Genomic DNA, 27,138 nt, shown 5'->3' with positions numbered 1-27,138 from the left:
TGATTCAATCTGACGCAGCACTACTGCGCGACCTATGCTTCTGATGGAAGAACAGTGGAGCGGAAGTTTGTGTTAGGCGGCAGGCCGTTGAGTGGAGGACACGTGCCATGATGCATGTTGTTGTTTGCTATCCATCGGCCTGCAGCGCTTTGCAGTATTCGATCACCCTCTCATACTAGAGGTTGGCTGTGAATGGATGTATGCAAAGAGCTCTTGTCTCCCAACTTTGCTTGCTGAGCACGAACAATTAATCAACGATAAAGAAGCTTGATGCTGGGGATGGCGGGTACTCGTAGTTCTTGAGTGGTCGACCAGAAGACACCCCCGCGCCAGACTGGAGAAGAGGAGACAGAGAGAAGCTTGCCAGCACATCAGTTTTGTAACTGGGATTGTCTGTGACGATGCCCAACCCACTCGACTTCGTGTTTGAAATCTGTCTTCGGATGAGTGTGACAATGTGCTGTGGCTTGCATCGCAGCTGCTATGCGATCGATGGGCCCTGGCATGTCAGCTTCGCACCTCTCTGGTACCGACAGAAGTAGCGCGATTCGGGAGTATGCGGAAGGAGCAGGCATGGCCGTGAGAGCGCAGTGCAGAGCGCAATACAATCGTCATATGCGGGCGCAGACTCAGCAGCGACGGTCACAGCAGCAGCCAACAGTGCGTAGCCAGTCGTCGTCGACATCGTCGTCAGTGTTTGCTGAGCCACAAGCTTGTTCGTTAGGCAGATGTGAAAGTACTGCAGCATTGCAGCGCGCCGTAGAACCGAGATGGAATGGAATGGTCTTTGGTCGCGAGGTGGATCTCGATTACCTCTGCATGATTCAGCTAAGCCTAGAAAATTCTCCGAGCATCACTAGTCGCTGGGGACGGCTTCCAAAGAGGCTGCCGCGACGGCCTAAGCCATAGAGGCTCTAGGTATCGAATAGGCCTAATGACGTTCCAATAACACCTAATGGGCACCTGGGCATCCACGACGGGCGCATGGCCGCATTCTCCTCTCACGCATCAGGTGTGCTGAGTCGCGATTGACCAACCTCGTCGGCATTCTGCGCATCCACACAGAGACTTGCTTGTTCATTTCTTCTTCCTCATCGCCAGTCATTTCTGCTGTTGCGACCCAACAAGTATTACGACGTTCATCAAGAGTATCGCGCACCACGGATCGGGCCACTTCACACCGGTGCTGTATCGACTAAAATAGAGGCCAATCGAGCGGTGAGCGAATTCAATTCACCAGCCTCATTCAAACCTGACCGGAATTGGTTGCTTCACATCCATAGTGGGGACCACAGTACCTCTACATTGAATCCTGGATATACCGCCTCCTGTATCATCAATGTCAAATTGTCAACCGCTCTCTACTGAAACACTACTTCATCGCATGCGCCTTTAAATTCGACGGCCCATGCGGTTTCTCAGCCATCAATCACGTTGGCGCAAGGTCACCTGCCGCTGTCAGACCATACACAACCTCGAGCTGGACGTCTCACCGCCCACCATACCGACCTCCGCTCCGCCAATCCATTCCACCGCTCAAGTCGCACAGACCCTATTCGAGCGATAAAGTCCTTGTGTTACCTCCTCATGTACTGTCCAGGACTTCCAACGTTGTGCCAGTGTCACCTCCGCTGCCAATCCTTACCCTCACCGGTGGCCTGGCCACATAGCGCCATCTTGAAATGGGCATAAGACATCAAGATGGACGCTCTGATCAACGCCCCATTACGCCCGAGCCCCAGTCTCACTCCAAACACGGCTTCCGCGTGGGAATGTTGCAACGTTTCCCGCGCTTCCATGGCTTCTTTTCACGAGGTGATCACCACGCCCCGCCTATTCCAGAACCCGACGATACGGCGTGGTCAGATCAACCGCCGCCGGGTCCAAGAGGCTACTGGTCGGATGATGCAGCACCGGAACCGAGGACTTCCTGGGCGGATGGAACGCCAAGGGGCCCAAAGAGAGACTGGGCTGGTCATCCGGTGAGCATTGGACTGCCTCGGCAAGCGACTCTCCGACGCATCAACTCAGAGAAGAAGGAGCACTTGTTACCAGTCGAGCCCGGTCCAGCAGAACGCCGAGCAACATCTACAGTCAGGCCTGTGACGGCTGTGAAAGTGGCTCAGCGGAATCGAGCAAACTCGACACCGCCTCTCTATCATCCAGCAACGCTTTCAGCGCCAACCGTGCCCCTCACCCATCGACACCAATTCCAAGATGTTGCTCCGACCTCTATCACCACAGCAGCAGCTGCGCCACCCAGCCAGCGGAGCCTTGATGGTGATCATCGAGAAGAAAGGGAGTTTAGGCCGCCGCGACCACCGTCAATAACTTCGTCTGCCTTGTCACAGCATCCGGAAGTAGTCGAAGTGGACGATAAGGCTATGATCAAAGCAGAACTCGACACGAAGTGGATCTTGAATCTCTCTATGCACTTCAGAGACAAGTCTGATCGCGAGAAGTTTTTCGTCACATACGCTGAGACCCCAACAAGTTGGAGGCGCGTGACCGTGTCTTGCGATTATCGTGGTTGCGAGTCGGGATCGCTCGAAATGGATCTGAAAGAGCTCCAGTTCCAACGTGACAAGAGCTTGCAGATCTACGAATCCATACGAGAGTCACTGCCCGAGATTCAGTTTTACGACACTGTCACCAACTTGAAGCTCGAGACGACTGACGGTAGACTGCATGTCCACGTTACGGAGGATGTGAATGAGACAATACCATATCCACCACGCAGCACAGTATCTCATATTCTTGACAGCGACGAGTACCGACCTATGGAAGTCCCAGAATCGGCACTTGTCTTCGATTCGCACCTGTCAGGGTTTGTATACAAGGTCTCATATGACGGCAAGACATATATTAAGAAGGAAATCCCTGGACCTGACACCGTGGATGAGTTCTTGTACGAGATCAATGCTCTGCACGCACTACATGATTGCTCCAACGTGATTCAGCTAGAGGCTATAGTGGTCGACGACGATCACCTGTCTGTCAAAGGCCTGCTGATAAGTTATGCTGAACGAGGAGCCATCGTCGATCTGCTGTATGATTTCAAAGGGCAGATTGCACTCGAAGATCGCCTTCGATGGGGCAGAGACGCAGTTGCTGGGCTTTCTGAAATTCATGACGAAGGATACGTCCAGGGCGATTTCACCCTCTCGAACATTGTCGTTGACGCAGACAACAATGCAAAAATTATCGACATCAATCGCCGCGGCTGCCCCGTAGGCTGGGAGCCTCCAGAGATTGCTGTCAAAATCGCAAGCCACCAGCGTATCTCCATGTACATTGGCGAAAAGTCTGATCTGTATCAGCTAGGTATGACATTATGGGGTCTTGCAGCGGATGATGACGAACCCGAAAGGCACGACTCACCTGTCTCAGTGGATGTACTACCTGCTGAGGTACCGTGGGAGTACAAGGAAATTATCAGGATATGCTTGGATCCTAAGCCCCGAAAGCGGAAGCCGGCCAGAGAATTGCTGAAAATGCTTCCATCGACACAGAACACCACTCCGCGTCCCCTGTCATTCTTCCCAGAGCACTTCGAGTTCAGGGAACAAAAGCGCTACATCAATCCTGATGATGCCGTGGAGCGCGAGGACATTGCGCGATTTGGTACGGGAAGCCGAACCTATAGTGTCGAATATTCGCCAGCGAGTTCGAAAGACCGAAAGTCATTCACATATCCGAAGTCCTCGAACTATCAAGTAGGCAGCGAAACATCGGAGTATGATCGACCGCGGGGCAGAGCACTGCCAACGAACATTGAGCATCTTAGCTACCGTGAGAGACGTGGTTGGTCTCCACGCGAGATGCCTTCATCACCCACTGACGAGCTCGAGCCGCAAGTTCTGTCGGTATCACCTCGTCAAGGTCCACAATACGAGGAAATCGAGCTCGATGGGAAGCCCTTTTTGATTTGCGCGCAACACATTTACAGATGAGGATTTGCAGATTCTGTCACATTCGCGCAAAGGTTCTCATGCGAACGATTTAGCCGAAGGTGAAAGTGCAATGGGCAATGCTCGTGTTTCCGCCGTTTCCAGCAACAACACCATGACACACGGCTTGAAAGTCGATGGTCGTGAACAGCCTGGCACCGAAGCCGGCGCAAGCGTCTCTGCTGTGGACGCGCGAGACTGTCTTGCAAGCAGATTTTCTCCGTCTCCAAACACACATGAGCGACTGGTCTTGCCCTCCCCTCAGCCTCCGCCAAGTCTATCGTATGCAGACTCTGGCTTTCATGAGCCATCGGACTTTGATGATATGTTGCCAGCACCACATCAGCCAGTCTCGGAGCAAGAGAGAGTGCCATCTGAACGACAGCATAACCAAAGGCTAGTTGCAACCATGTCTAAATCAGAGCATGTTGCGGAAGAGCAGACTGCCCAACAAATTGTCCCTCCTACACTAGAGCGCTCAGATACCAGCTTCAGAATTCCTCAAGAGCCTTCAGGCCCCGAAAGTCGTGGAACAGAAACCCCGAGAGCAGAAGCAGCGCATACGCCTATCACACTACCAGCGGGTGCTACACCGAATGATAATGTGCCACCGCAGACAACCACGCCCGCCGTTCTGAACAATGAGTCAGAACCAGTCAGCCGAGAATCAACACCATTAGCTCGCCTGGAAGAAAATGAAGCTCCGTTGATCGTGCCAAAAGCGATCGCTCACAATGCGAGTCTCGAGCGGTCAGAAGAAGCGGCTGCTTCAACTGCGGCGGTGTCGGACGCTCCCAAGACCTCCGGTGACCAAGTATCGGGCGATTGAGGATGAATCGATGCCCTCTCTACTTCACTACCTCGCTCGCAAATGTGGAAGGCTCACACAGGCGTCTTTGACGAACATGCCGTTGCTGGACCAAGTTGTGCCCGGCAGGCGCAACTAAAGGACACTGACACCGGCGCTCACGGACAACCTGCGCAGCGTTGTTTCTAACTGCCATCCCACAAAAGCGGCCTTGTTGGCAGAGTGAACCAGTCCGCATTAGACACGCTCACCGCGGCATCATCCTGACTTGTAGAATTACGAGTTCAGCAGCGATGTGGTCCGCATTCTTCTCATTGACTATAGGACCTATGCAGAATAGCAACGCTCTGCGATCGGCCAGACGGGCATCGACCTCCACAGTCAACCAAGAGTCGAAGTCATCTACGACGCCCAGCGCCGAGTCTTTGGCATCGAGCTGCGTCAATCTCTTCTCAGCAATTCTTCCACCGCTATCCTCTATCCAATACAGCTATTCTGACAGGCAACTGCAATTCCATACCACACACTTATAGATCATGTTTGTTCCGTTCACCTAACTTCTCGGCTTAGCGACTGCGGCACGCAGAGATTACGCGACCAGCCGCTTCTAGTGGGACAGCACTTGCGGACGGATGCTTTCGACACCTTGCTATCTATTACGAACTGTTGTTGCTTACTACGAGTTAGCAGTACCCTGCATGGCGTTGAAAAGAATACAGGTATTACATCATTGGCGTTACATCGAACATTCATTTCGGCGCTACACGCAGCTAATGATAACGATTCTGCAACGAATGCATGACTATGTGATGCCCCTTCACGACGTCGGCCTGGACGATGGGCGTCTTTCGGATGACGGAGACTAGGTCTCGAGCCGCGAATCTGTGCTACGCACGAGGAGTTTGAGGTGAATGCGAGTATTTACCATATCGCAGCGCCTTAGGTAGCGCTGGACAGTGTGGGCTATCCACGAATGCAGCGCCAGGCGGCATCAGCCTTCCCAGGCTGTGCTCAATTTTTGACTACCACCACCTACATATACAACTGAAGTACCAAATGAAACATTTCTACGCAGACGAGTCTAACACGACCAATTGACCGGGCCGGTTCTTCCCCAACGTCGAGTCGACATTTCGAATGTTCTCAGAAAGCTTTCCCCGTACTTACCCCAATGCCCCTCTCCCTCCGCTCGACCTCGGGTTGGAGTATGATGTTGACGACACTAGTACGTACCTCCATGTGGGTAACGTGAGCTATACGTCGACCATCTTGAATGACTGAGTGTTTGCCACGAGGTAGGGTCATCGTAGATCATCATCTCTGCAAGTTCTCTACATCAGCGTTCACGCACCCAGCGTACGACTGAATATCTCTAACTCAGAACACACACCTCCACCCATCATGTCATCCCTCAACGATCTCAAACGCAAAGACCTCCTCCAATCCGGCGGCTACATCAATGGCGACTGGACCAAACCCTCCAGCGGCGGCGAGACCTTCGACGTCGTCAACCCCGCCAACCTCGAAAAACTCGCCACCCTCCCCGAGATGACCGTCGAGGACACCGACGCCGCCATCTCCGCCGCCCACACCGCCTTCGCCACCTACAAGAAGACCTCCGCCCGCCAACGCGCCCGCTGGATGCGCAAATGGAACGACCTCATCCTCGATCACGCCGACGACTTGGCCTGATCCTCATGCTCGAGAACGGCAAGACCCTCACTGAAGCCAAGGGTGAAGTCATCTACGGGGCTTCCTTTATCGAGTGGTTCGCGGGTGAGGCCGAGCGGATCCATGGCGAGTATGTTCCGCCTGCGAATCTGAACCAGCGGATTATCACGATGCGCCAGCCTATTGGTGTTGCCGCGTGCATGACGCCGTGGAACTTCCCTATTGCCATGATCACGCGCAAAGCGGGCGCTGCGCTGGCCGCTGGGTGCACGACGGTGTGGAAGCCAGCTGGGGAGACGCCTCTTTCGGCTCTCGCGCAGGCTGTGCTTGCTCAGGAAGCTGGGTTTCCCAAAGGAGCGATCAATGTTGTACTTACGCTGGACAATGTCGCCGAGATCGGCAAGAAGCTCTGCGAAGACAAGCGCGTGCGCAAGATGTCCTTCACTGGCAGCACACGCGTAGGCAAGATCCTGGCTGCGCAGTGCGCCAACTCGCTTACCAAGCTGACCCTCGAGCTTGGCGGTAACAGTCCGTTCATCGTCTTCGACGACTGCAAGATCGAGACGGCTGTTGAGGCGGCTATCATGGCGAAGTTCAGGAACAGCGGGCAGACGTGTGTGACGGCGAATCGGATCTTTGTGCAAAAGGGGGTGTATGATGAGTTTGCGAAGGCGCTGACGGAGAGGATCAAGGGGTTGAAGGTTGGGGCGGGTTGGGAGAAGGATGTGTTTGTTGGGCCGTTGACGCATGATCGTGCGGTTGAGAAGGCGATGGGGCATATCGAGGGTATGTGCATCTTCTGCTATCAGCATGATATGGATCGTGCCTTGAATACTTTAGTAACGCTAACACCCTGCCAGATGCCAAAAAGCACGGCGCAAAAGTAATCCTCGGCGGCGCCCCTCTCGACACCACCCACAAAGGCTACTTCATCCAACCCACCGTCATCACCCACATGTCCCGCGAAATGCTCACCACGCGCGAAGAGACCTTTGCGCCCGTCGTCGCCCTCTACGAGTTCTCAACCGAAGAAGAAGTCATCGCCACCGCCAATGACTGCGACGTGGGGTTGGGAAGCTTCATCCAGACGGAGAATATCGCGAGGATGTGGAGAGTCAGTGAAGCACTGGAGGTGGGGATGGTGGGTGTGAACTTGGGGCTGTTGAGTGCGAGTGAGAGCCAGTTTGGAGGGGTCAAGGAGACGGGGTATGGGACCGAGGGGGGCATTCATGGGATTAAGGAGTATTTGGTTTGGAAGAGTATTTTGATCAATGTGGCGAACTGAACGGGCCGTGCAGTGGAAAGGTTGGGGTTGGCTGGATAGTACCTGTTGGTATCATCACCATCCGGAGAGTATATGAAGGCGAACGACAACAGAAGGCCACCTTCGATGCCCATTGTGGGAGCGAAGCAAAAAGATACGAAGAGGTCTGACTTGGGATCGAACCAAGGCCACCAGAACTTCAAGAGCCATATCACTGCGTGATCCACAAGCCTGTCAAAATCTGGCGTGCTTACCACTACACTATCAGACCAATTTGTGTGGTCATTCATATGCAAAGTTGAAGAGCTTGATTATTTAGACTCCATCCTTAGATGTGAGTCATAACGATGAGGGCTCGAGGATCTATAGGAAGGGACCGATCACTCGGAGATAGCCTTCTTGCCATCGACGCCAAACTTGGGCTCGCTCTGCGGTGTTCAAGAGGTTCGAACCGATCGGGTCGACATCAGCTTTCGACGCGTAGAGTGTCTTCTCGCACCGAGAAAAGATCTTCTGTCTTGTGGATATCGTAGATGTTGACTCCTCGTCTGCGGCCAAAGCTCGAACGTGCGAGTTCGTCCATGCTCACCTATGTAGCGAACTGCTAGCATGCTTGCTCTCTGACAATGACCTGCCCATGTGCTCGTTGCGACCAAAAAGGCGCAAGATGTTTGCGATGCCGAATGGGTTGACTCGCTCTTCGGAGCGGCGCTTGCTGTCCAAGGCTTTCTAATAGTGCCGAACGATACCCATGATTGAGATCGGTCGCATAAGTTAGATTCGGTGCCACATCAAGCATTCGAGCTATGCTGTCGAATGTAATCGGCCGATATCTTGGCTTGCCTTGCCTCTTTCTCGAACCATGCCGTCAGCTTGCCTTTTGCTTCACCTTGTGAGAATGTCCATGAATATCGGTCCATAAACTTAGCAATACGCTGGTCCATGTCTTCCATAGCGTTCTGCTTTTGTAGTGCAAGGTCCTGTTCTGTCGTCGCTGTGAACTTGAACTTCTTCTGTAACTCGACCTCGCCAACACTATGGAAGAAATGTGTTGTGTCCAGAACAATCTTGAACTCGTCGTTGGCCAGGTAGGTATGTCGGATCGTTGTGAACTGTGCAATGCATCCAAGCCCAAACTTGTCATCTGCTGAGACTTCCTCCCCTAGGACTTTGCCCACGCGTTCCGCGATATCACGAGGCTCTGTGAGGTCCTCGAACTTAGAGTGGTTGAAGCTGCCGCCATGTTTGACCTTTGCCTGCCATCGTTCGTTGCGTTCCCTTACCCAGATTCCCGCTGAGCTTAGCAGCTTGGATCGATCATAGTACGCGTCGCTTAAGGTTTTGACACCGTGGTATCTGATGCTCGGCTTTCTGCTTTCATAGACGTTGTTAAAGACCAGCTCTCTAGCGTTGAGTGGACGGAATTTGCGCTCCACTTCAAGGATACAGGTCCGAGTAAAGGAGCCGGCCATGGCGCAGCTGTTCTTGAGTGTGCGGTATTTGGAATAGATATGTTCATGATTGTCGGGTCCATACTATTTTCAATGTCAATATCGTGGTGGTGAAGTCGAGTTGTTGACTTCAAGTTCACTTCAAGTTCACTTCACTCGGTCACATGACTGACTGATTGCCAAGAACCCTTTTTGCAGTGAAGTGTAGGTTCAAGTTCACAGGTTGCTTCGACTGTTGTTTCACTTGCAAGGAACAGCTGTCGATCTTTACATTCATTTCACCGACCTCCGCTCTTCATTGAGACAGGCTCATTGAGCAGCGAAGCATGGGTGGTTGAATGGGTGTTGGCGCAACCTCGCAGCGGTCGCTTGATCATGTAGAGGGGCGCAGCACACAGTCCAATCTCGCTCAATTAGTTGGTACGTTGACGCTTGGACGACATCTGGGAAAGAAACCGCTTATCTCGAGACTAAAGTGTACTGTCGCCAACATGCAAAAAAGTCTGTCCGTAGCCAACTCCTGGCTTCATGCTGAACACATAAACATGTACGCAGGGCTTCGATTATCTATAGACTTCGACGACACATGACCACGATGTTGAAGGCCTCCTCATGCTACGCAATATCGTGCATATAGCCTCACAACACGCCAAGCGCCAACAGGCACGCCCGTCAGAGCTCTAGTCCTTCGTGCCAGGGCTCGACGCGTCCAGGTATTCTGAGGCGCCATGCAAGGCGCACTCAGCTCCCTGTCTTCGACACATCTTGGCACCCCGAATCCCTCGTTTGTGCCGGAAAGAGACTCATCATACTCAATTTGACCGTTATGTGAAACCACCCGTTCGTTCGTCCACGATTTCTATGCTAGTGGCCTCGGCAACTACCAGCGCTTACTCTTCTGTGTCTCGCACCTAGGGATCGCAGCAAGTACGCTGCCTGGATCATCCACTTCAGCAAGGAACCGTGGATCTATAAGATAGGACTTGCGCGCTATTGAACACAAAATCGTACTGCCCAGCCCGCGCAGAAGATATACAGATTGGGCATCAGCCGCGAGGCTGACGATAATCACCATGGCCGTCAATTCAACCGCAACTATCTCAGCTGGGCAGCCAGTTGTCTCAGTTTTCAAGCCGTATGCATTCATGCCGGTTTACCACTTCGCTTCAGCGCTCGGAGCTGTAGGTTCTCAATCATCTCGAACCCTGGGCAGAAAATACTGAACGTGGACAGGACGAAGTGGCCACGACTATGATGATCGACTGCGAAAACTCCTGCAACTATTGGGCGGATGCGATTGTCCTACAAGGTCCGTCGACATTTGCTGCTGCGTTGGTGCCGGATGACCGTAAGGTTGTTTGGGACTGCAGCTTGACCGCGGGAGCGGGTGCCGACTGCGCCATCCAAGAGTTTCCTGCTGGTTATGAGATCGAGCAGTTCGAGACAGGCTTCACCCTTCCCGCCCCGTTCACTGCGCACTTCGACTCGCAGCTTCTGTTTCCGGTCACGATCACTGCGGGTGAATTGACGCCCTTCACTCAAGCCACCTCCCTCAACATCACGGTCACAGGTATCAACACCCCTCGCGTTACTGCTCCAAGCGTTGATGCGCCCTCCATCACCTCTATCGGGACTGTGGATCACAGCACCACAGCGTCATCTAGCCATAGCATCCCGACACAGTCGAGCAGTGCGAACTCGACCACGCATGTGGCCCCCAAAGATACCAGCAGCGCCGATAGAATGATACTGAGCTCGTTTGCCGGCGTTGCGTCTGTACTATTGGTCCTGACTGCTATATTGTGATGGTGAGAGATACTTGGTCGGAGATGGCTTGTCGCGAGTCCGCAGCAGCCAAATTTCTTTACTTACCTCGAGCTTGCCCTTATATGCTTTGCGAATGGAATACTGTGTTCCAAGCGTCTCTTAGATCTGGCTACGTATGATCATGGAATTCGCTGCCTCGGAACGATCGTCGCTGACTGGGTGGATCTTTTCAACGCGCTCCCGGAGGCAGACCCGACAACATCACGAAGTTGCTTGTCCCGCCAGGTAGTAACAGATACTACCGAGGCGTGACAATGAAGGACTGTTGATCTTGGTGTCATTGCGACGAAGAGAAGATGCTTGAGGTCGGGGGCGAGATCAATACTTATACCTTTCCACACAATCAAAGATCCAGCGCAGAGCGAAATGGTCGCTTCACTGGTTCGTCCAAGATGCATTCACTCTGCCTTGCATGGTCCTGAGTCACTGACCAAGGAGTAGCGAAGGTACTCAATGCACTCTCCGTGTAGTTGGGGCGGCGAGGTGCTCGTCGAGAAGTAGCTATGCAGGTCCAGTCCGAATGTCTCCCTTGGGTAGATGGCAATTGCATGATACGAGGTCAATGCTCGCTTATGCATGCCCAGAAGCGTTAGAAACAACGTGGGGAGCTCCGCCTGCATATCTTCAACTCGTAAGATTCATGACCGCATAGTTCCGAGCTACCTTGCTGTTAGAGATAACAACCCCAGAAATGTGCCGTCTACTACTGTTGTGCAGTTGCTTATCACTTGCAATTATGCCTTCATCCTTACCGTTCTGGTCATAGGATGTGTCCGCGATGGACACCTCTAAGCTGTCTGCTCGCTAGGAGCCCCTCACTTCGATGTGCAAGCGCACCTTAAGGCGGGAAGCTTCGACCATGCCAGTGCCCGGGTGCAAGCGCGATCCGGCCGCGCTTGCCACACCGACCATGATAATGGTTACCTGTCGATCGACGCTCGCGTGGGCGCCTCGGTGCTCAGTGACGAATCAATAAGTATCTGTACCTGCTTTAGAAGCTCGATGGAGTCCTCGTGGTAGCTTTTTGCTATGGATTGAACGGTGTTCGATTGACATTGCTCCTCTTGCTCTCCCTCTCCTAACAATCATCATTATCAACAGCCAGAATGCTCAGCCTAAGAATCACTGCCGTGCTGAAAGCACTACTTCTCCTCACCACCGCTGCCACCAGCACACCATTCCACCCCAAACGCCAAGACACCAACAGCACTCAATGCCGTAAAACCCAAGTCCTCGTCCTCGGCGGCGGCGTAGCGGCATCACCGCCGCACAGACCCTTGCAAACGCCTCCCTCACTGACTTCGTCATCATCGAATACAACAATGACCTCGGCGGCCGAGTCGCCCACACCACCTTCGGCAAGCAACCCAACAGCAGCGAACCATATGTCATCGAACTCGGTGCCAACTGGGTTCAAGGTATTGAGAACGCCGAGACGGGCGCGGTGAATCCTATCTGGTTGTTGGCGCAGAAGTATGGGTTGAACAACACGTATTCTAATTATTCGAGCATTGAGACGTTCACGCAGGATGGGCCGGCGGATTATGCGGACTTGATTGATGATGTCGAGGACGGGTGGACTGTGATGGAGCAGAACGTTGGGGAATTCATTACGCAGAACATTCAGGACTACAGCGTGCGAAGTGGCTTCAGCCTGGGCGGTTGGAAGCCGGGCAAGGATGCGGAGCGGCAGGCAGTGGAGTGGTGGACGTGGGACTGGGAGTATGCGTGGCAGCCAGAAGTGTCGTCTGCGCAATTCGGAGTTGTCAACTACAACACTACCTTCTATCAGTGGAGTGATGAGAACAACTTTGTATGGGATTCGAGGGGCTTCAATACTATTGTGAAGGGTGAGGCCGCGGAGTTCCTGGAGAACTGCACTGCCGACTACAACTGCAGTGGCGACAGCAGATTGATGCTCAACACGATTGTCACCAATATCTCGTGGTCGGATGAGGGCGTTATCGCTCTCAATGAGGACGGGAGCTGCGTCGAGGCGGACTTCGCTATCATGACGTTCAGTCTGGGAGTTTTGCAGAACGAGGTTGTCACGTTCGATCCCGAGCTGCCAGACTGGAAGCTCCGCTCGATCTATACTTTTCAGATGGGGACTTACACCAAGATCTTCCTGCAGTTTCCACCTGACGAGGTGTTCTGGGACACGGACACACAGTTCTTTTTGTATGCTGACCCGAAAGAGAGGGGATACTACCGGTGTTCCAGTCACTCGATGGACCAGGGTTCCTCGAAGGCAGCGGCATCCTCTTCGTGACTGTGGTGCAAGATCAGAGCTACACGGTCGAAGCACAGAACTCCACCGTGACTCAGGAGGAAGTCATGGCCGTATTGCGCAGCATGTACGGCGACGACATCCCAGAACCCACGGACGTATTATACCCGAGCTGGTCATTAGAGCCATGGACGTTTGGCTCATATTCGAATTGGCCAGCTGGCACATCCTTGGAAGGACACCAAAACCTCCGGAGCAACTTGGGCCGTCTGTATTTTGCAGGTGAAGCGACCAGCCAAGAGTACTACGGCTTCCTTCATGGAGCATGGTATGAGGGACAAGCAGCTGCTGAGACGATTATCGCATGCCTGAACGGTACCTCGACGGATTGTCCAGGTTATGCGAGATATGAGGTCTTGACGGGTACAACGCCGCCAGACATGTACAATGAGACGAATGGATGGATGGTGACGTCGTTTCAGGGCTATCCACCCGACGAGTAGGAGCGAGCGGGTGACAGAAATGAAGATCCAGGAAGAGCTGAAAGGGAAAGTAAAAAGCTGCTTTCAGCTATCATCGTGGCCTTCAGGTTGGATAGCTTCATCACGTGAAGTGACGCGCTCCCAGCCACACTTTCCGAGATTGCTCTATTCCTGCCGCCTAAATAGATGCATTCGATGGTCATAACTTAATAATTAATACTGCGATTCGATCTTCTTCTACAAGTCAAGGATCCCTTCATCAAAGCTTGCATATCGTCGACATTATAGAATACTAGTCGCTGCTTTGCCAGGTTCAACCCATCACCAGGCCGACAAGCGAGAGCCCATCGCGACTACCCACGGGTTCATGCCAGCTGTCGTCACTGCCACCACCACCGAATTAACTCCTCAAATCCCCAACGACCTTTTCTCCCAATTTCGAATCCGCGTCACGCATCGCATCGCATCGCATCCATTTCACCACCATCTGTAGCTGTCGCATCGAGTATCTTGGAAGCTACAAGCAATAATGGGTTCATTCCTTTTCAAATGGTGAGCACGAGACAGCTGAAGATCCCCATCCCCAGCATTCCAGAGCTTGAACACTAATTTCTCTGATCATCGCAGGCCGCATTCTGCCAGCGAGGTCTACGTAACCGGCACATTTGATGACTGGGCCAAGTCTGAGAAGCTCGAGAAGGTCGGCGACGTCTTCCAGAAAGAGGTAGTTTTGAAAGATGCCGACACGAAGATCCTCTACAAGTTTGTTGTCGATGGCAACTGGACCACCGACCACGAAGGTCCCAAGGAAGATGATGGAAGCGGCAACGTGAACAATGTCCTCCATCCAGAGCAGATCACAAAAGCTTCTGCTTTCCGATCTGGCGTCGGTCCCGAAAGCACCACCGCTGGCCTAGCAGGTGCGCAGCCATTTGCTAGTGCGCCGGGCGCATTCCCTGAGACGCCAGCGAATGAAGCTGAGCCGAGCTTCGGTGTTGCGCCTATACCTGCTTCGTCAGGCGCTGGCAACCCGGTCAACGTCCCTGCTGGCGATAAGGTCCCCGAGAGCGTGACAGCTGACGCTATCGGCTCGAACGCCACAACCTCGAAAGAGGCGTACGATAACGCAGGCAGCTCTGAGTTCCCTGGCACAAGCGGCGAGGAAAAGACTTTCGGCGTCAATCCCATCCCGGCTTCAGAAGGCATCGGCAATCCAGTTTCTACAAAGCCGGGCGAGGGTTTGCCAGAGCAGGTCAGATCTGCTCACACTGTTGATTCTACCGTCACTACATCGAAAGAGGACTACGAGAAGGCTGGCACAAACTATGGTCTGCCTGCCGCGGGTGCAGCAGTCGCTGGCACCTTGGCTGGTGCAGCTGCGGCCATCGGTATCGGCAAGAAGGAGGACAATGAGAAGCAAATCAAGAACCTCATCCCTGAATCATCCCTGCCCATGGGCGCAGATGCCGGAACTGGCGCAGATGCAGGTCCTCATATCTCATCTGTTGGTCCCGGCTCGACCACTGCTGCGCTCGCTGCCAACGTACCTCTTGAGTCGTCTAAGGTCGCCGATGGCGTGCCTGAGCAGGTCAAAGAATCGCTGGCTGAAGCACACCAGTCTGCTGAGGCGGCTGCGTCTCCAGAGGCTGTCAAGGAGAAGTCTGCGCTCGAGAAGGAGCTCTTGTCCAAGACGTCTCCCGTGGAAAGCACAAGCGAAGACGCAAAGGTTGCAATCGCGGGTCAGTCAAGCTATCATGGCCTGGCTACTAGCGTGCCGAAGCCCGTAGAGGAGTCTATCGCCAAGTCTGGTGCATCACCAGAAGCTGCGGCTGACCCGTCCGTCGTCGCGGAGAAGACTGCTCTAGAGCGCGAGCTGGCCCAGAAGGTGCCGACGTCCGAGGCGACTGGTGAGCCCGCGCCTGTAGTCAGTGCTGAGACTTCAGCTGTGGCTCCTGCTGCAACCGGCGCTGCTGTCACTGGTGCTGCGGCTGCTGGAGCCGCAGGCATTGCCTCGAGCGAAAAGACTGCGCCAGGTGCTTCCTCGCATGCTGCGGCTGCAGTGTCCGACGGCGCTGGTGACGGCGAGGAGCTCGCTGCGCCCAAGACGACCACCACTACCACAGATAAGAGCGAAGGCGACGCGACAGAATATGCTCCTCCACCGACCGGTAGCGCTGCTCCAGGCGTGTCAAGCGGCGCAGCCGCCGCAGTCTCGGATGGCGCTGACCCTGGTCTTGCCGATGAGCCTGCGGTCAAGATGATGAATCAGAACGAGACTGGCGACCTCAGTGCTACGGATGGTGCCAAAGACGAGAAGCCGGTCGAGTCTACCAAGGAAACCACGAAACCTCTGACGGCCGCGACTGGCGCGACTGCTGCTATTGCTAACCCGACAACGGAGGCAAAGGCAACTGCACCCACGAGCACGACCAGCACACCTACTAAGAAACCAGCTGCCACACCAGAAAGCAGTCCCGCTACCAAGGAAAAGAAAAAGAAGAACCGGATCAGCTCATTCTTCAAGAAGATCATGAACTAGTGGTGCGAGAATCTTGACTGTTCTCACGGGCCTCTGCCTGCTTGAGGAGCTGATCTGGCTCGAACAAAGGCCTAAGTGCATGTACATTGAAGGGACCGAAGACACGAGTTGCGCACTGGATGTACGGTAGTTGGACTATTTGTTGTCATTGTAGATATCCCCGGAACGTTGGTCGCTTTCGCAGTTGCTGGAGTTGATCAAGTTTGCTGTTCTTGCATCGCATCGGAAGGAGGATATACTCTACAGTAGTAATCAGAGCAATCTTCATCCTGTCGTCACTTGTCCATATCGACCTGGAATGCTGTCTCGTGATCAAGCAATGAGTCGAGCTTCCCCTGATTCTATCGAGCCTTCTGGAAGGCTTCTGGAAGGGATTGCATCAGGAAATTGGCTGGATCGACGCCCACCCTTGCCCAGATGCATGCTGCGCACGATTTACCCCGCCTTATTCAGAGCTTATGGCAGGAGCACCCAACAGCAGATGGCAGAAGGAAGTGGTGCTGGCAGGGACAAGAGCTCTTTCCCGACCAGTCACTTCGATAGCTGTCAATTGACTCACGAGCTCTACATTGGCAACACGAGCGTGTATGATCAACATCTTGTCTTTCCATCTCCGAGACACTGGTCTGAAGCTACAAGTACTTCTTGCTGCGAGGATTTCCCCTCTTCTTCAGTGACTCCAGAAATTCACAAGCAGAAGCTTCAATCACCGCTGCTCGGCGATTATCATCAAGCTCTATCCAACCTTCCTTGACCCTAGGAAAAGTACCTGTACGACTGCTAAGCTTGAAATCCGGGGGTGGTGGTTGCCTCAGCTGAAGATTGATTGAGACCTCGCTCACTCACTCACCACCTTCCTTGCCTATCTTGCTGAGCGTACTTCGTCGTACTCCCTGGAGCTTCTCATCTGCAACTCCATCTCACCTCACCTTGTCTCCATCACTCTATCCACTGCAATCGAGCCTCACTGAATTGTGACCAAGAACGAGAGAGTATCGAAACAGACCTCCAAGTGGGGCAATTCGAGCGCCTGAAGATCCCATTGCATCAGACCAGGCGAGCTTCTTCTCGCTCATCGGCGCCCCTCCGCAACCGAAAAAAGAGGGCACAGGCTGCAGTACGGCACAGACCACCTGCGCGAACTACGACACAGACACCCCACATTTCACCTGCTATCTCACTTTACGACATCTGCTGCTGCTTCCTCCCTCCTCACTCAATGTCGCTGCCCTCCCACCAGCAAACACACATTGACGAGCTCGTTCGAGAGTTGAAGTCCAACAACCCTGACGACATCCTCCAGTTCTGTGCCAACTTCTTCAACCAGAAGCTGTCCCTCGAACGAACAACCCACCGCGGGTCCGCTGATCGAGGCGCCGCCAACGGTAACAAGATGGCAGACACTGCCAGCCCGTTCGGGACCAGCAAGAATGTCAATTCGATACAAGAAGAGGAGGAGGAGCACGACACCCTAGGCTCGCCTACCGACTCGAGGTTCAAGTCGGGCAACAGCGGTTCATCACCCTTTGGCAACACCTCTCCATTCGGTGCTGCTGCCGGCGGAGCTGCTGCTGGCGGTGCAGGTGGCAGCCTCTTCGGCAACTGGCTCGGCAGCCAAGGTCAAAGCGAGCAGGACAACTCCCAGCAACCACTCCCTACCAACTACGCAGGCAACCGACGCACATCTGTGTCCGCAGAGAGCATGCAGCCCGACGCCGAGTCCTCCAACTGGAAGCCACCTAAGCACTCCAAGACACCAGACCAGCTCGACCGCTTGAAGAAAGCTGTCGCCGCCAACTTCCTCTTCTCCCAACTCGACGAAGACTCTTTCAGCACTGTCCTCGATGCTCTCGTCGAAAAGTCCATTCCTGCACAGAACATCAAGGTCATCAGCCAGGGCGACGAAGGCGACTACTTCTACGTTATCGAGCAAGGCGAGTTTGACATCTACATTCATTCTAGTGGAAGTCTGCAGCCGGGCTCTGAGGGTATGGGCAACAAGGTTGCCACGATTGGTCCCGGAGGCAGTTTCGGCGAGCTCGCTCTGATGTACAATGCTCCTCGTGCTGCAACCGTCGTAAGTGCTGGTAAGGGTGGATTGCTCTGGGCGCTCGACCGCATCACCTTCCGCCGCATTCTCATGACCAGTGCCTTCGAGAAGCGCAAGATGTACGAAGGCTTCCTCGAGGATGTCCCATTGCTGTCGTCGCTGAAGCCTTATGAGCGCGCCAAAATTGCCGACGCACTTGAGACCGTCAAATTCGGAGACGGCGAGAATATCATCACTGAAGGCGAGCCAGGCGATGCGTTCTACCTGCTTGAGTCTGGCTCGGCTACCGCATATAAGCAAAATATTGACCACCCCGTCAAGGAGTACACCCGTGGCGACTTCTTTGGAGAGTTGGCGTTGCTCGACGACAAGCCTCGTGCGGCAAGCATTGTGGCTAAGGGTGCCGTCAAGGTTGCGAAGTTGGGACGAGATGGGTTCAAGAGGTTGTTGGGTCCTGTCGAGGGCCTCATGCGGAGGGAGGAGTATGAGGGGGTTGAGCAGCTGGATCCTTTAAGCCAGCAGAAGACTGTTACTTAGTATGAGAACAGCGGCATGGAACGTGCTGCGAGGATTCTAAGTGGAGGAGGACGTGAGGATGGAGCTGCAAGCGAACGCGCTCGCCGCACGAGTCCTGGCTCGAGGAAGCAGACCAACCTGTGTCGACTGCTGCTGTTGTGCGCGAAGTGAGGGTCATAGCCGTCCGCGTATGGAGCTATGGGATTGATCACTGGCCAATTGAGCGTGAGTAGATTGAAACAAATGGACGGGAGAACAGACGAAACGACGTGGAATGGGATGGTGGGAGCAAGGGTGTTCTGTTCCTTCTGCTGCTGGAGCCAATGGACATGGCAGGCAGTCCTTGAAGAGGCGTTTCGCACGAGACATGATCAGTCATTCAAGGACTAGGGTATTGCAATGAATCATTCTTCTCACTGCATTCGTCTCTTTACTCGACTATCAAGGTGGACTCCTCTACAAGAATTGCAATCACGCACCTTGATAGCTTTGACTTCACGACTCTCCTCGTTCACCGCGCCATCAGCCGATCAACATAATCCCTCCCTCCGCCCTCCCAATCATCCCAACACAGCGCCAACATCGCTGTATGCCTCGCCTTCCTGCCCTTTGTCTCCCCCTGTTCCCGCCCTTCCCTGACCGTGTCACCAATCTTTCCCCAAGGCAGAACCACAGCCCACCTCATAACCCCCTCCAGCCTGAACCCCAGCCTTTTCGCCGCGTTCACGCTTGCCGTATTGGAGGCGTTGGGCTGCCATTGCACCCTCCTCAACGCCAGTCCGTTGGGTGTTGGGTCCAGCAGGTGGTGCAACAATAAGCCGTTGGCGTGCGTGCCGACGAATGTGCGGTGGTAGCGTGGGAGGAGGAGCTGGCCCATGTCTGCTGTTAGGTTGGACGTTGCGGTGGAAGCTGTCGGTGTAGTCAAGCCCGCTAGGCCAGCAAACGTGTCCTCCTCAATCACCAGTTCCTCTTCTGGCTCGTTCGAAGCGTCAGTGGCGTTGAGCGAGCGCTGTGTTCGAGCAGGGACTATGGTCCCAGGCTTGAGGATGATGGCCAGCATCAAAGTGGAGCGGTCATGGCGGATGGAGGTGTCGTACCAGGAGATGAAGTCGGCTGGGGTGGCAAAGGGGCCGTAGAGGAGGTAGGCGTAGGTTTGGGGGTGGGTATGGACTGTTGAGATCCAGAGGGTGGTCCATTCTTGGAGCTTGTCCTGTTGTGGAGGATTAGATGATTGTGATGTGTCGTGCGAGGGCTGAGGTGGGCAGTGGTGGGTCAGGGCCCCAGGGCGTGAGGATGAGTGAGTAGTGGTGTTCGAGTCACGGTGCGTACCTCGAGCGGGACTAACTTAATTCGATCATTCTGTAGATGAGACAGGTCGATGGGTAAGCTGAAGTTTGTCGTCATTGAGGTCTGTGTACGGCGGGTGATATAGTCGGTCTACAGAGCTGCAGGCACTACACGATCACAAGTCTCGAGCATTACGATCAGTAACCACAAGGTGAGGCAACCAGAAACATTCACGTCGATGACTTAGAAAGTGCATGATGCCGTGTCAATTGGACTTGTTTACACTAGGCAGAGGTAAAGTGTTGGCAGCGCTCTTATCCTAGCGTCCGGTCGATCTCGCGACAGTGACTCATAGGTAGCTTCAGACTCCATAAGGCTCTTGGCCCAGTCTATCCCAACGACCTTCGAGAGGCAGTCCATGGCGACACATAGCAGGCAGCTGTCGTCCAGACCGACAGTCCAGGAATGCTCCTTTCCCATTGTCCCATGTTGACCAACGACGCTTGCCAACCCATAGCCAACTCTTTCGCAGAACATCAGTGCGTTGCACCTGAGAGCATCAATGTTTTCACCAGTCGATCTCTTGCCTCTCTTTGCCGCATGAATCCTCACGACTCCAGTCGTAAACGCCACCACGATCCTTGAAAGCCTGCTCGTCCCAGAAGACACTCTTCAGTGCTTCACCCACCCCAATCTCCAATATTGGCTTCGACGGCTGCCGACCATCACGGTCCAAGAACCTCATGTACTCGTCCAAGATCAGATAGGACTTCGCCATGAGGTGATTTGGCTCTGGAACAAACGACTTCTGCTGCTTATGTCGATCGCAGAAGCTTTCGTATTCCTTATCCGTGATCGTGAAGTCGTGCCCATTGCGCAGTCTCTCTTCCGAGCCGTTCTCAATTGCCACGATCAGGACCTGGAAACACTTCCACCGGAAGGGCTGGAGTTCGTCGAGATGTACATTCATGTCCTCGTTGTAGTTTAGGCGGCAGACGACAGCGTTGATCTTGAACTTGATACCGTACTTCTCGCACCATGACTTGAGCTTGTACAGCTGTGGGACCTGGTTGCCGGAACCACGACCGATCTTGATATTCGTGGCCTCGTCGAAGGAGTCGCAGGACACAGCTAGGATGTCGATGTTGTGGCCGTGCTTCTTGAGGAAGTTTTCTTGGATGAGACTGCCGTTGGAGACTATCGACACTGATTCGAGGTGGAGAGTCTCTTTGCAGTAGTCGATCATTTCGCCGAGGAACTTGGGGTAGAGGAAGGGCTCGCCACCCGCCGGCGAAGTAGATCTTGCGCATACCAGCTTGCTTGAGGAGCTTCAGACCTTCTTTGGCTCGTTCGGGTGTTTCGATGTACGAGGTTGTGGCGGTGTGGAAGCAGAAGCCGCAGGTCTTGTTGCATCGTCGGGTGAAGTGGTAGTTGACGGCTACGGGTCGTTGGCTGGAGTAATGCTGGTACACCTTGTAGAGCAGTATGACTGAGACAACAGATAGCAGGACGTATGTAAAGATCGCCATGATGAGTTGCTGCGTTGATCGCCTGGTCAACTGTGATCAGTCTGAACGTACAAGATGGAGCAGAGAACGCATTCAAATAGTTGATAACAGACCACACTGCTGCTTGTGCGAGTGTTTGCTTGATTGCCAGCTAGACAAGGACGTCTGCAAACTTCACAACTTTGCTTGATAGTGCGACAAGTTAAACATCTCAAAGCTGCCCCAGGCGTTACTCACCTCATGAAACAGACACATTGCTGCATCGCCATCTGCCCTAGAGAACTGCAACAAGCCAAGCAAACATCCGACAAGTCAGCATGGCCGCACTTGAAGCGTCAATCATCTTTGTCATTGGTGAGTGGCGCTCTTGATCGAATAGCTCGAGCAAGAGCTAACGAATTGAAGGTGCTCCAGCATCCGGGAAGGGCACCCTGTGCAAGAAGCTGTCGAAGGACTTTGGCTTCTGTCATCTGTCCATTGGCGACAGCCTGAGACAGCGTGTGGCCGCGATCGAAAACGACAAAGACACTGACAAGGATACCGACATTGAGATCGACAACGATGTCATCGCCAGTGTCAAGCGTGGAGAACTGATACTTGTGAGAGCACTGGGCTCCATATTGAAATCAAAGGTCGAGGAAGCGATCAGCAACGGCCACAAGAAGATCTTGATCGACGGTTTCCCCAGAAGACTGAACCAGGTGGCACCTATCGAAGCTCTCGTAAGTACCTGCCAAAGGCGAACCAGCAGAATTGAGTTGATACAATCACAGATCGGAAGCCCAAAGCTCGTTCTGCTCTTCAATTGTACGGAAGATCTAGCCAAGAAGCGCTTTCGCTCAAGGAAGCTTGCAGGCAGAGAGACCGATGACGATCAGACGTTCCACAAGAGGTACAAAGAATTCAGTGAACTCAACCCTCCCATCGTCGAGAAGTACCGGAAGGAGTACAAATTGCTCGAGGTATGCCAGATCAGCCAAAAGATTCTTGGTTGCTAACGTGAAGCCAGTTCGACACAAGTGAGGCAGGCCAAGCATCTCAATCGCTATCAGTCAGCGATTGCAGCGGTGGTCGAGAGAGGAAGGAGAATCGAAGACGAAGTCTAGGAACTTGGAAGTCCACCTGCAGGTGGGTTTATGCTTCCTTTGTTCAAATGACAGTCTGCTGGCTTCTACCTTGTCATTTGAAACTGTACTCGATTGACGTGATGGCATAAGAATCGAAGATACTCTCGAGAAGGCGCTCGGGTGAAGTTTTATATATGCTCATGAACCTAGACGCTCCTGCGTCCCATCTCGCCGCTTGCCTACTCACGCTTTTCGGACCACATTAGATCAGGTATTTTCATTCACATCTTTCCGGTCAGCCATTGTAGTGGTTGAACGCCTCGAACACAATCGACAGGTCGGACTCCTTCACAGGTTTCCTGATCGAGAACACAAGGCGGTAGAGCCTGGAATTCATCGGCCATGAAACTCCTCAAGCGTAAAATAGAGCGCGATGGCACAGGCTTCGTCACATTATGCCCAGAGGAGCCAGAAGATATGTGGCACGCCTACAACCTGATCCGGCCACTGGATCTACTCACTGCACAGGCTGTACGAAGGATAAAGGACGAAACCAGCAACACAGGTTCGACACGATCACAGACCGTGCATATGAAGTTAACGATCCGAGTCAAGTCACTGGACTTCGATCCACAAGCCGGGCAGCTACGCGTGAACGGCCAGACTGCACGAGAGAACAACTTCCTGCAACTCGGCCAGTATCACACTCTTGACCTTGAACTACATCGCAACTTCACGCTCGAAAAGGATCCGGAAGCAGGGGAAGGATGGGACAGCGTGGCAATACAGCAACTTGCAGAGGCAACAGATCCTACGAATGGTACAGAGGCCGTGGCAATCGTCATGCAGGAAGGCCTTGCCAATATCTGTTTCATCACACAGCATCAAACCAATCTTCGGCAGAGGATAGAGCACGCAGTACCTCGGAAGCGAGCTGGAGCTGGAAGGTCAGCGGATCACGACAAGGGATTGCAGAAATTCTTCAATGTCATATATGAGACGCTCATGAGGCAGATCTTGACTTTGCTCGAAAACAAGCCTGACGCGACGTTCCCCATCTTGCTCGCCAGTCCAGGATTCACAGCAGCCGGCTTTCTCAAGTACCTCAACGAAGTAGGCTCAACGAAGGGTGAGAAGCTACTTCAGGATCTACTTAGGCGGAAAGCTTTCTTGGTGATACACAGCAGTTCTGGCCATCTGCACAGCCTGAACGAAGTCCTAAAGAGTCCAGAAGTTCTGGCAAATATGAAGAATACAAAATATGCAAAGGAAACGAATCTGATGGACAAGTTCTTCGAGCTCCTCCGGAAAGACGACGGCAGGGCTTGGTATGGGCCTAGTGAGGTTGAGCGGGCGGTGGAAAAGGGTGCAGTCGGTCGAGGTGGAGGAGCTCTCCTGATCAGCCACTCGTTGTTCCGGAGCGATCAGATTGCGGTCCGGCGGAGGTGGGTGAAGCTCGTTGATCAGGTCCGAGACGTCGAAGGCGGTGATGTTCGGATACTCAGCGCTGATCATGAGAGTGGCAGGCGGCTTGAGGGTCTTGGTGGCATTGCGGCGATTTTGACATTCCCAATTGAAGAGGAGGATTCTGACATTGAGTCGGATGCGGGGGATGGCAGTTGACAGCAAGGTGGCTTCTTCGAAGTCGACATTTCATGTTCAGCATAGAGCCCTAAGTACCTTAAGTACTTCGTGCTCCTCCTTTACCACCCTCACAATGCATTACTGGACCAGCCAGAAGCCACAGTTGTGCAGGAGGTGCTTGCTTGTGATTCATTCCAGCCAGTGCAGCTCTGAGCGCCTAGGCCACCGTATCTGCTTTGAAGCCTCCACTTACTAGCGTCTGGGCATTTGTTGACATTCAACCTCACTCCTTCTGCACCTGTAGTACAATGTGAACCTGCCCATCACCGCTCTGAAAGTCAACAAAGGAAGGAGCCCTTGCAAATGGCCCACCATGCCGCTCCCTCCTCGGCCGCCCATGACCTCGAAAGAGGCTAAGCGAGCTCACAAGAAGGACCCTATCAAGTTCAAGTTCACTGCCTCTCAATTGAGACGAGCAGAGCGAGCCGATGAGCTCGAAGCCCGTCGCCAGGATGTCGAAGGTAAAGAGCGCAAACGTAAGGCCAATCGTCGTCAGCGCGAGGAGAAGGAGGCCAGGGATCGAGAAGCCCAGCAAAAGTTGCTTCAGGAAGGACGGATCTCGGTTGAGGATACCTGGGGAAAGGTGACGGCGAGTCAACCTCGACTCAACGCGTTCTTCTCGAGGCCGATCTCGAAGCCTAAAGGAAAAGCGACAGCTATCGCTAGGACAGCAACAGAGACCGAGAACGAGGATGAAGTTCTGGAAAACAACGAGTCAGCCGAGCCATCGCCAGCGAAGTCCCAAGGGAGCATCGAGTACGATTCACAGGGGGACACCTTGGTCGACAAGACTGCGTTGGACATCCTGAATGTTGAAGACGAGTTGTCGGACGCTGACCTGCTCAAAGCCTTGTCGCCGACCCCACGTGACCTTGTCGCGGACAACAAGCACGGTCTTCCATGCTTAGCACCTGTTTCACTACAATCCAAGCTCAGCGGACCACGTTCACTCATTTCGAAGGAATCTTCAACACCGAAGACGTCTAGGCAGAAGCTGAAGAGCGGCGTCGTGATGTCAAAGCGCAAAGTTGAAGACATGTCTGCGAACACGTCAGCCGATCTCAGCAACCTAGCCGACCATTTCGACGATGAATTTGGTCCCGCACCAGGCTACATCGCTCAACCTGCAACCACCACTCCTCCTACCAGAAACGTCAGAATCTTCTCAGACCGCACCGCACGCTTTGAGCACGTCTCTCCGCCTGCCCACGAGATTACTGGTGACGACTCTCACGACGCCCTTGAGCACTACGGTCGCCCTCCTCTGCGTCTCGCAAGCGATCCCGAAGTCTACGCTAAGTCGCGTTTCCTTGTCGACCACGGCAAACAACCTCAGCCAAAAGTCCTCGACAAAACCATGACTCCCGAAAAGTATCACGCCTTGAGCAAGGCCGAGAAACTCCGATCCAATCCTCGTACGCAGCAATCAGCTCTAGGTGACCTAGAAAGCGAAGATCGAGACCTCACCGCCGCCATGAACGAACGCGAGGCCATCGGCAATCCGCCCGCCACTCCTGTTCTCCGCCATGCTCGTCTCGCAACCCACCAACCTGCCGGCGCTCTCAACTCTTCCATCTTCAACGACGCCGCGCGCTCAGTCGTTGGACTCCGTACAGCCACCGTTCTCGAGCTCCCTACCACCAACCCACTCACTTCTGATTCCAACAACGCTCCCAAGCGCACCAAGACCTCCCACTCAACCAACCCGACTGCAGGCGGCCTCCCAATCAAGTCCGAAGACGACCTGACTCCCGCTCGCGCTCCAGCTACGATCCAGCCGAGCCAGAGCTTCAACAGCATCGACGACGCCGACTTCCTGGCTGCGGAGGAGGAAGCAAAGGCCGTCTCTACACAGGAGGCTCTGGATATGGCACTCGAGGAGGTAGAGGCCTCCCTAGAGAAGAAGTCGAAGAAGTGAGCATACACGCGCGATTTCAAGTGCTGAAAGTCGCGATTTGGCAATTTGACCTCCAGGGCGGGCTTCAGCTGAATAATCCATGATTTTTGAGATACCCAAATAGCAAGCATAGCATAGCATAGCAAGGTAGCATGAAATGACAAGTCACTCGCTTCGAATACTCTGGTAAAGCTCAAGCAATTCGAATTTGAGGAACTATCTCTTGGATGAGCTTCACAGCTGATTCTAACTCGCCTTCGACTCGCCTTCGACTTCCCTCAATTGAGCGTCTCTCATTTAAATGTCATCCAGCTGAATTTTTCATGCCAGGGAGGCCTCTGCGTCGAAATTTTGGAGTTTTGCAAACTAATTCGAATCCGAGAGAATCATCTCTTAAGTGAGCGTCACAGCTGATTCTAACTCGTCTTCGACTTCCGTCAATTGAGTGTCACTGATTTGAGCCTTACCCGGTAGATTTCTCACGCCAGGGAGGACTCTGTGTGGAAGATTCGATATTGGCTACAAAATGGCACCCTGTCGGATTTTCCTGCCCACGAGGTCGCTACGTCGAAATCCCTGAGTCCCAGCGACAATGTCTACAAACGTCCATCATTCACTTGCTCGTCTATTGAGGATCATCAGTCAACACTGCACAGTCCAGTCCGCGTGCCAGGGAGGCCTCTGCGCCGAAAGACTTGACAATCTGCAGAATGGCGTCGTGGCATGTCTGCATGACGTGGGTTGGATTGTCGTTTGGTGTGCCTTATGTCTCCCAATATCAATGCCTGCCTGCGCTGTGACTGCGAGAACGATGCGGTGGTGATCCAAGGAGGACGTTCCAAATATCTTGTCATACCCTGGATATGATTACACCTAGGGCTGTCTGTCTACAACGCTACCCATGTCTTTCATCTATCGTACACAGCACGATCAATTGTTTGCGCCCT

The 27,138-nt window shown here is 53.6% G+C and overlaps 12 protein-coding genes across 12 annotated transcripts; 9 read left to right on the top strand and 3 right to left on the bottom strand.

The window, feature by feature from the left end:
- Window positions 1–1,682: 1,682 nt before the first annotated feature.
- AB675_8227 (uncharacterized protein) lies at window positions 1,683–3,953 on the top strand (the record flags this gene model as incomplete). Its single annotated transcript, XM_018148657.1, has 1 exon — window positions 1,683–3,953. The coding sequence occupies one exon, from the start codon at window positions 1,683–1,685 to the stop codon at window positions 3,951–3,953; it is 2,271 nt and encodes a 756-aa protein (XP_018001186.1).
- Window positions 3,954–4,065: 112 nt separating this feature from the next.
- AB675_8226 (uncharacterized protein) lies at window positions 4,066–4,779 on the top strand (the record flags this gene model as incomplete). The annotated part of the gene is made up of 1 exon (XM_018148656.1): window positions 4,066–4,779. The coding sequence occupies one exon, from the start codon at window positions 4,066–4,068 to the stop codon at window positions 4,777–4,779; it is 714 nt and encodes a 237-aa protein (XP_018001039.1).
- A 1,820-nt stretch (window positions 4,780–6,599) lies between these two features.
- Window positions 6,600–7,714, top strand: AB675_8224 (Glutarate-semialdehyde dehydrogenase DavD; the record flags this gene model as incomplete). The annotated part of the gene is made up of 2 exons (XM_018148655.1): window positions 6,600–7,215; window positions 7,290–7,714. 2 exons carry the CDS (start codon window positions 6,600–6,602, stop codon window positions 7,712–7,714), a joined length of 1,041 nt encoding a protein of 346 aa, XP_018001327.1.
- A 770-nt stretch (window positions 7,715–8,484) lies between these two features.
- AB675_8223 (uncharacterized protein) lies at window positions 8,485–9,165 on the bottom strand (the record flags this gene model as incomplete). The annotated part of the gene is made up of 1 exon (XM_018148654.1): window positions 8,485–9,165. The coding sequence occupies one exon, from the start codon at window positions 9,163–9,165 to the stop codon at window positions 8,485–8,487; it is 681 nt and encodes a 226-aa protein (XP_018000987.1).
- Window positions 9,166–10,217: 1,052 nt separating this feature from the next.
- On the top strand, window positions 10,218–10,950 carry AB675_8222 (uncharacterized protein; the record flags this gene model as incomplete). Its single annotated transcript, XM_018148653.1, has 2 exons — window positions 10,218–10,325; window positions 10,378–10,950. 2 exons carry the CDS (start codon window positions 10,218–10,220, stop codon window positions 10,948–10,950), a joined length of 681 nt encoding a protein of 226 aa, XP_018001226.1.
- Window positions 10,951–12,077: 1,127 nt separating this feature from the next.
- AB675_8221 (Polyamine oxidase) lies at window positions 12,078–13,704 on the top strand (the record flags this gene model as incomplete). Its single annotated transcript, XM_018148652.1, has 3 exons — window positions 12,078–12,221; window positions 12,245–13,143; window positions 13,170–13,704. 3 exons carry the CDS (start codon window positions 12,078–12,080, stop codon window positions 13,702–13,704), a joined length of 1,578 nt encoding a protein of 525 aa, XP_018001279.1.
- Window positions 13,705–14,212: 508 nt separating this feature from the next.
- Window positions 14,213–16,222, top strand: AB675_8220 (uncharacterized protein; the record flags this gene model as incomplete). Its single annotated transcript, XM_018148651.1, has 2 exons — window positions 14,213–14,235; window positions 14,311–16,222. The coding sequence occupies 2 exons, from the start codon at window positions 14,213–14,215 to the stop codon at window positions 16,220–16,222; spliced, it is 1,935 nt and encodes a 644-aa protein (XP_018001133.1).
- A 1,219-nt stretch (window positions 16,223–17,441) lies between these two features.
- Window positions 17,442–18,809, top strand: AB675_8219 (cAMP-dependent protein kinase regulatory subunit; the record flags this gene model as incomplete). The annotated part of the gene is made up of 1 exon (XM_018148649.1): window positions 17,442–18,809. The coding sequence occupies one exon, from the start codon at window positions 17,442–17,444 to the stop codon at window positions 18,807–18,809; it is 1,368 nt and encodes a 455-aa protein (XP_018001317.1).
- A 490-nt stretch (window positions 18,810–19,299) lies between these two features.
- AB675_8218 (uncharacterized protein) lies at window positions 19,300–20,192 on the bottom strand (the record flags this gene model as incomplete). The annotated part of the gene is made up of 2 exons (XM_018148648.1): window positions 19,300–19,998; window positions 20,118–20,192. The coding sequence occupies 2 exons, from the start codon at window positions 20,190–20,192 to the stop codon at window positions 19,300–19,302; spliced, it is 774 nt and encodes a 257-aa protein (XP_018001268.1).
- Window positions 20,193–20,643: 451 nt separating this feature from the next.
- On the bottom strand, window positions 20,644–21,604 carry AB675_8217 (Radical S-adenosyl methionine domain-containing protein 2; the record flags this gene model as incomplete). Its single annotated transcript, XM_018148647.1, has 2 exons — window positions 20,644–21,394; window positions 21,444–21,604. The coding sequence occupies 2 exons, from the start codon at window positions 21,602–21,604 to the stop codon at window positions 20,644–20,646; spliced, it is 912 nt and encodes a 303-aa protein (XP_018001065.1).
- A 1,448-nt stretch (window positions 21,605–23,052) lies between these two features.
- On the top strand, window positions 23,053–24,273 carry AB675_8215 (Protein dom34; the record flags this gene model as incomplete). Its single annotated transcript, XM_018148646.1, has 1 exon — window positions 23,053–24,273. The coding sequence occupies one exon, from the start codon at window positions 23,053–23,055 to the stop codon at window positions 24,271–24,273; it is 1,221 nt and encodes a 406-aa protein (XP_018001129.1).
- A 334-nt stretch (window positions 24,274–24,607) lies between these two features.
- Window positions 24,608–26,212, top strand: AB675_8214 (uncharacterized protein; the record flags this gene model as incomplete). The annotated part of the gene is made up of 1 exon (XM_018148645.1): window positions 24,608–26,212. One exon carries the CDS (start codon window positions 24,608–24,610, stop codon window positions 26,210–26,212), a length of 1,605 nt encoding a protein of 534 aa, XP_018001078.1.
- Between the last annotated feature and the right edge of the window lie 926 nt (window positions 26,213–27,138).

The sequence above is a fragment of the Cyphellophora attinorum genome, assembly GCF_001299255.1.
Source record: "Cyphellophora attinorum strain CBS 131958 chromosome Unknown Contig10, whole genome shotgun sequence".
In the NCBI taxonomy this organism is placed as follows: domain Eukaryota; kingdom Fungi; phylum Ascomycota; class Eurotiomycetes; order Chaetothyriales; family Cyphellophoraceae; genus Cyphellophora; species Cyphellophora attinorum.
Note: the sequence above shows the minus strand (reverse complement) of the source record. Positions and strands in the feature narration are given on the sequence as shown.